The following is a 7,941-nucleotide window of genomic DNA, read 5'->3' as shown; positions in this document are numbered from 1 at the left end:
GCCTAGCCCTGTGGATCCCCCTGCCCTACTTTCCGCAACTCCGATCGGAAAGGAGGAAGCGCGACCATCTGCTGCCGGTTGTTAAGGTAGGATACCAGCCAGTCTCTTGCCCCCTCTGTGAGCCCGCACTCCTCCAGCCTCCTGATGAGGGTCCGATGGCAAACCGTATCGAACGCGGCCGACATGTCGAGCAGCACCAGAAAGGCTGCCCGACCACTATCGACACGCGAACGAAGATTGTCAAGTACGGTTACCAGCGCGGATTCTGTCCCGTGCGCTGGACGGAAACCAAACTGTCTCATCGAACCACCCGATTTCTTCCAAGAAGCCCGAAAGGGAGCGGGTCACCAACTTTTCCACGATCTTAATAGGAAAAGGGAGCAAAGAGATCGGCCTGTAGTTGGAAGGACAAGCAGGGTCCAGAGTCGGTTTCTTAAGCAGTGGTGACACGACTGCCATCTTCCAGCACTCGGGAACCGTTGCCGAGTCCAAAGACTGGAGGCAGATGGAGTACAGAGGCTGGAAGAGTTCCGTCTGAAATGTCTTCCAGAATTTGGGTGGCAATGGATCAAGCGGAGAACCCGATGACACCGTTCGTGCCAGGCTGCAAAACTCCTCGAAGGAGGGAGTGGGAAAGCGTCTTATTTGGGGTCGACTGGACACAGCTTCCATAACTCCCAAGCTGGAGGTATGACCACTCGGCTGGGGTCGACTGGGTGACCCGTCCGGAGCTCCCAAGTCGAAGTCAGAGACATCCGGCCGGGGTCGACTGGACAGGCTGCCCGGAGCTCCCAAACCGAGAGCAGTAGGCACTGGGTTTTTTAAGCCTTCCATGATCTTAACAATCTTCTCCTCAAAGGCACTCGCCAGGGAGTCGCACAAGGCCTGTGACGCAGGAACAGTGTTGGCCGCGCACACAGGGTGGGTCAAGTCCCTAACGATTTTAAACAGGGCTTGTGACTTGTTGGACGCCTGGTTCAAGGTGGTTTCCAGAAAAGCCGCCTTAGCCAGCCTGATCTGCACCTTGTATTCCTGCAGTGTCAGCCTAAAGGAAGCCCTCGCTAGATCTGAGTACTGCTTCCTCCAGGCTCTCTCGGCACGTTTGCAGCTCAACTTCAGCTGCCGCAGCTCCTCCGTATACCAGGGTCAAGCCCGGTTCAATCTACCTCGAGACTTACGGAGAGGCGCGGCCTTGTCCAAGGTATTCGAGATGGACCGGCACAAGGTGATATAACTTTCCTCCGCCGAATTGCTCAGACAGAAATTGTCTGGTAGTAAGGTAGGCAGCGGTGATGAATTTAGAAGTCGAGACCAGGGTCTGCCCAATTTAGCCTGTCTGGCGCCGGCCTCCCCCGGAGAATACTCCCCCAAACAGAGAGAGAAGACAACCAGTGAGTGGTCAGTCCAGTATTGACTTAGGATATCATTGACCACTACTATTTGTACATCTGCGAAGACCAGGTCCAAAGCGTGACCTCTCCTGTGAGTAGCTGACCGGACCAGTTGTTGCAGCTGAATATCGCTAAGAGCTTGACAAAGTGTCGTAAACGCACTGTCCAGCGGGCCATCCGGCCACAGGTTAAAGTCCCCCAAGACCAGCAGCTTGGAGTGGGAATTAGAGAGGTCATATATCAGGTGGATGAAGTCTGACAAGGAAGGTGCAGAGCCCGGCGGGCGATAGCACAAAACGCCTGTAAACCGTGTTCTCTCAAGATCTTTAAAAGAGAACCCCATCAGCTCAAAGCCCGAAACCTCTTTAATTTTAAGTTGGACGAGACCCAGCGTTTCTCTATAAATGACGCCAATTCCACCACCCCTGTTCTTCACCCGAGGGGTGTGAATGATTTTAAAACCTGGGGGGCAGGCCAAGCCCAGTTCAACCAAGCAGTCGTCCCGAGTCCAGGTTTCAGTAAGGAACAAAGCATCGAGCCCCGAAGACTCGATGAGGAAAGCGATCTCTGTGTGGTGCTTGCAAAGCGACCGAACGTTAAGCAGCCCACAAGAGAGGGAGCTAGGCTTAAATAAGACACTAGCCTTCTGTTTCGGGGGTGCCTGGCTCGGTCTGAGTTCAAGTAGTTCAGCCCGAGAATAAGCTAGGCGTGGAGAAAGCGGGGGTCAGAGGGAGCGTCCCTATGCGCGCCCGATGCGCGAACGGGCGCAAACGGGCTTACCTCTGGCGCACCTCCGGCGCGCCTACGACGTGCCCGCTGCGCTGGAACGCTGCGCGCTTGCTCGTCCATCCTTTTATGATATTGGACCGAGCAGGAGTCCGCCTCCTGCGTCCCTTGCCCTAAGCAAGATGGCGCCCGAAGTGCTCCGAGCCTTCAACCCCACCCAAAATGGCGGTCGGACTCGCTAAGTTAGCTATGTCCCGCCGAATGCGGGTGGAATCCAATTTACAGTGCGAGTGAGCCTGACTGTTCCCCGGCCTACAGAAACCGACACCTAAGGTAGGCAGCACAATTTAATAAGCTCTAGCAGCTCTATAGCGCGTTAGCAGCAGCACGACGAAATTTAAAACAAAGCACACGATTAAAAAGCAGCAACAGCAAGAGCGCGAAGACCACAAATCCTCTTGTATCGCTGCTCGTTTCTTCATATGAGAAGGCTTGCTCAAGGGTCTTATATTTACGCCGGGCCTCCTGCGGTCTGCTGATGATGGACTTCGATGTATCGTGCAATTTCTGCTGTCCTTATCTGTTGTTGTTTCTACAAATGCTAATAAAATTGATTGTCAAAAAAAAAATTATGAAATATCAAAGCAAGCACTATTTTTGCAGGCACTAAAACTAACAAGCATTTGCAAAGAAATAGGTCTCGCATTTGCGAGAGTTTAAGCTATTGGCACTGTAAATGACAATGCCTTTTATTTTTCTGTTTTAAAAACCAACACATAAATAAAAGGCATTGTCATTTAAAGTGGCAATAGCTCAAACTCTCACAAATGCGAGACCTATTGCATTAATATAGCACGCACTTCAGTCATAAGACCCTCAAACAAGAGCCACTTAAAGAGCAACAGGGCTTTCAGAGAGGTTCGATTGAAGAAAAAAGGATCAGCTAATGTAAACAAACCTTCTGCAGTGGTCTGTCATTTCTGCTGAGACTCTAGGGATCTCGGAGCTACCTACATTCAGGAAACCACCCACCAAACTGCTCAAAATAGGCACAGAGGTGCCATTGTTAAAAGTAAGAAAAACCAAAGGTGGTGATGGACGGAGCGTTGACAATACAAACACTCACCCCCAGTCAACTGATCTGGGTTTAATCCATCACCGTTCTTTAGCTCACTCCACCACCCCAGTTCAGACATGGCCATATGCAAATCAGTCTGACCCTGTGCCTCATGGGAACAGTCCAGCCCGAACTGCCAAGCCATGTCTTCCCTGGACCGGAATCAAGCGTCCCAGGACCGGTTTCCACTGTCCCCATGGGGCACAGGGTCAGATCTGTTGACTGGGTGTGAGTGTTTGATTGGTTCAGATGCTCCGTCCATCACCACCCCCTTTTGCACCACTGTGTTCGCCATAAGTTGGCAGGGTATGCTCAGACGTGAGTATCTTGCTCACTTTGCCACTGGATTCAAGCAAGACGGCTGAAATGCCAGAAACCGGTCCTCGGAAGCTTGTTTCCGGTCCAGGGAAGGCATGGCTTGGCAGTTCGGGCTGGACTGTTCCCATGGGGCACAGGGTCAGACTGATTTGCATATGGCCATGTCTGAACTGGGGTGGCAGAGTGGGCTAAAGAACGGTGATGGATTAAACCCAGATCTGTTGACTGGGTGTGAGTGTTTGATTGGTTCAGATGCTCCGTCCATCACCACCCCCTTTTGCACCATTGTTAAAAGTAAAGCGCATCATTTTGCTGCTACTGAAAAAAATGGGGCTTTTTAAAAGTCGATTTATGCGGTGTGGTGCATTGAAAAAAGAATATTTAAAGTTGAAGCGCAACGTCGCGGTGCTTAAAAAAAAAAGCATTAATATGGTGTGGGCCGCCTAATGAAAGGCACAGGCTGGATAATTTTTTTTTTTTAAGTAGTTAAGAGCATGTCCTGCCTACATCGGCAGGCTGGAGAACATCATTAAAAAAATTGTGCAATCATATTTAAAGTTAAAGCACAACGTCCCTTAAAAAAAAGAATTTAATATGGCGAGGGACGCATAAAGAAAGGCGAGCGCTGGTTAAAAAAAAAATAAAGCAGTTGAGAGCATATCCTGCCTGCAACGGCAGGCAGGACAAAGTCTGCTAGTGCTCAGAGGCTGTAATTAATGCCTACAGAGTAACAGCGTACGCAAGAGGGACGGTCCTTATGGGAGGTTACAAGATGCGACAAGACGGTACTAAGGAGGAACTACTAGGCCTATGGACCAATGAAAAGCCACAGTTTACAAAGTACAGTGACAGGAGCCAATTAAAAAGATGGGCGGAAAATGGGCTTCAAGTCTATATCTGAATACAGCATGATTTGCAGAGCAGTGCATGCGCTGCCCAGGCTCGACATAAAAATCAGAAAGGGGCACAAAGAACTGAAGACTTTAAATGCTTCCTGAGACTTTGTATTGTGTGCTAATATTCAAGTCATTACAACTGTTAGAATACACATTTCATTCACTTCTTTCTGAATGGCATGGGAGGGTTAGGATGTGAAAGATGTGCACAGTTGTGGTTTAAATAGATACACCAATCTAAGCTCTAATCAATTAATGTTAGGAAGCACAAAGGCAGACAGAACAAAATTACAATACAACAAATCATGGTGGAAGGCACAGTTTAGTCAGAGCAACAAATGGGGTTGGAGGTAAGAAAAGAGGTGGTGAGAGGTTTTATAAACTCGATGTTTAGATCCAACTGATGAAAAAACCACATCTCTTCTGTGCGCATTAGTAAAAATTCAGTACAAGTTAAACAAAAGGAAATTATTTCATGTTTGTACAGCAAAATTGCTGCTGTGATAAACTGAAAATAGCACAGTTCGTACGTTCAGCACTGTAAAATGTAAATCTTTCCAAAAATAAAATTAATTAATAATGATCCTAACTTGTGTCTGTTTTGCCCAGTCCCACAACACACAAGTCCCAATTCCCATCTCTCCGCTCCTACGAGACTTCAGTGTTGCTCACTTTGTTGATGATTCGGGAGCGCCGAGGAATGCACTCCAAATCATATTTACTTTCATAGATGGTCGGACAGAGTCTCCAGCGGTTGTTGCGGTAGATGCCAAGGTAGGTGTACACATCAGGCTTATATGAAATGGAGCACTTGATGCCTGCACTGCGAATGGCAGCATCCACATCCATCACACTTTCCTCATCCGTGAAGTCCTCATTATAGACACAGATGACATGTTTGCGTTCTAAGTTGGGCATAAAGGGGCTGACTTTGGCCGAACCAATCTTGCCATCAACAACTAAGTTGGCAATGCCACGCCAGGCATGATCAATCTTGAAGCCAGTGTCCAGGTGCATAAGCCACTTGCCAGTCACTACCTTGTGGTTCAGTGCCAGTTCCTTAATAGTGTCAAAGGTGATTTGGCGACCGCTGGCCTGTAAACGCTCCCAGTCTTCCTGCAGCGCCGACACTTGTCCAGATTCATGCCAGTAATTTGGCCCTTTGACTGAGATCCAACCCACAGCCTCCATGCTACGCTCAGGGTCACCATATCGCAGTACCCGTGAAGGGCGGTTTGTTTCCAGCCAGTCCTCAAATTCCGCTCTAGGGGTTTTCCTGGCATCAAAAATTAGCCAGGGATCCATGTCAGCAGCCAAGGACTCCGCTGCGTAATCTTCAGCCGGGAAATGGACATTTTTCCCCATCTCTTCCTCCTCACAGTCACCCATTTTCAATGCCCTCCGATTACTCTGCAGGAAGAAATATGAAAAAATTATATAAATACACAAATTAACAAATTCGGAGAAAACTGGAATTCCAAGTTATGTCTTGACTTCAGGCATTCTAAAATGCCATTTGTTCTTATGCACGCTACATTATGATTTAGTTGATACAACAGCCATGGATGTTAGGGCAACAGTGGGAGGGTAAAGGCTGAAATAAAACGGGATTTATCATACTGTCTAATGAAGAAGGATGAATGAAGTACCAGGTGATTCCACCTGAGCTCACAGAAGTGATAGGGCAACAAAGATACTCATGGAAACATTTAATTTGCAAAAAGAAACATCAAAATGTGCAACAATGGAATCATTAATCTAACAGAGGCTCAAACATTCAATGTACTTTGAAAGGGTTTAAAAAAATGCAATATTGAAAACCGTGGCCCCAAAATGAATCAGATTACCAATTATATGACGATACCACAGGGGATGATGGACGGAGCGTTTGAGCAAATCAAACACTCACCCCCAGTCAACTGATCTGGGTTTAATCCATCACCATTCTTTAGCCCACTCAGCCACCCCATTTCAGACATGGGCATATGCAAATCAGTCTGACCCTGTGCCTCTCGGATGAAGATGAGGAAACCTTAGGAGCCCCGATCGGTCTAGAAGAAGTGCTTAAGGCAGTAGGTGATCTTCCGGCTGGGAAAGCAGCAGGCCCGGATTTGCTGCCAGTTGAATTCTATAAAATATTTCAAGGGGTGATTATCGGTAAGATTTTGAATGTACTGCTACAGGCCCAACAGGGGAACTCTATCCCAATGTCTTGGGGAGAGGCAGATGTCATTGTCATTTTAAAAAAAAGGGAAGATCGCCACAGCCCCAGGATCTTACAGGCCAATCACCCTGATGAACGCGGACTCAAAAGTGTACTCAAAGATACTAGCCAACAGACTATCAAAAGTGATTGAGGGCTTGGTTAGTGACACCCAGCATGGGTTCATACCGGGAAAAGGAACTACGCAGCATATCAGGCAGGTAATCACCCTGTTTGACGCCACGGGGGGCTCAGGGGATCCTATCGCAGCTCTTTTTTTAGATGCCGAGAAGGCGTTCGATAGGGTCTCCTGGGACTACCTATGGGCAGTACTTGTCCGATACGGGATAGGTGCAGGGTATATTCAAGCGATTCAGGCACTTTATACAGGGCCAACGGCCAGGATAAAGGTCAACAGGGGGTACACAGCCTCGGTACAGATACACAGAGGGACTAGACAGGGCTGCCCTTCTTCACCTCTATTATTTGCGTTATACATGGATCCCCTGCTTAGGAGGTTAGAAGCCAACATTAACATACCAGCAGTGACCATAAACCACAGGCAATTTAAAACATTTGCCTACGCAGATGATGTGGCAATCGTTTCCTCTAATCCCACATTAGCTATCCGAGAGATAGAAGCGGAAGCCCAGCGGTTTGGAGAGCCTTCAGGATACAGGATAAATAGGGAGAAGACCCAGATAGTCAACAACTCTTTGCTATGTGCAGTGACGATCGTGTAGTGAAATCTGCCGTATACTTGGGGGTGGAGATCACCGCAGATCTAGACGACATTGTCAAATACAATATGTCACCCCTAATGGCCAAAGTATCCTCAGATCTGGTACGAATGAACAACTTACACTTAACTATGGTAGGATGTACGAATGTGATCAAAATGATTATTTTGCCAAAGATTTTATATTTCTTTAGGGCAATTCCATTGTGTTTTTAATCCAGCTGGTTCAGTAAGCTAGAGGGGGTTCTGAACAAGTTTATATGGGCCCATGGAAAAACAAGGAGGGCATATAGATTCATTTCTCTCCCCAGGGATAGAGGAGGATGAGGGGCCCCAGATTTCAGACTATATTATTGGGCAGCTGCAATACAATATATCCAGGGAATGATAGGAGGTGGGGGGCTGGGGCCAAGGATCACAGCCAACTCCACGGAGGTCTATTTCACTGCCCTCGGGATTGAAGCGGAGAACGCATTTCTTAACTGTCTGGACTCATCATATTTTAAAAGGACACGATTCAAGACAGTGAAGGCTGCACACAAAATATGGGA

General features: G+C 47.8%; 1 protein-coding gene across 1 annotated transcript in view; it reads right to left on the bottom strand.

The window, feature by feature from the left end:
* Positions 1-4,540: 4,540 nt before the first annotated feature.
* C9H11orf68 (chromosome 9 C11orf68 homolog) overlaps positions 4,541-7,941 on the bottom strand; it is a 59,630-nt gene continuing 56,229 nt past the window's right edge. The window contains exon 2 of the mRNA XM_078660704.1: positions 4,541-5,858. Within this exon, the coding sequence (XP_078516830.1) occupies positions 5,097-5,837 (741 nt within the window). The 5' untranslated portion in view covers positions 5,838-5,858 and the 3' untranslated portion in view covers positions 4,541-5,096. The remainder of the gene's footprint in view (positions 5,859-7,941) is intronic.

This window comes from Lissotriton helveticus, chromosome 9, assembly GCF_964261635.1.
Source record: "Lissotriton helveticus chromosome 9, aLisHel1.1, whole genome shotgun sequence".
NCBI lineage: Eukaryota > Metazoa > Chordata > Amphibia > Caudata > Salamandridae > Lissotriton > Lissotriton helveticus.
The sequence above is the reverse complement of the archived record's forward strand: the minus strand, read 5'-3'. Positions and strand labels throughout refer to the sequence as shown.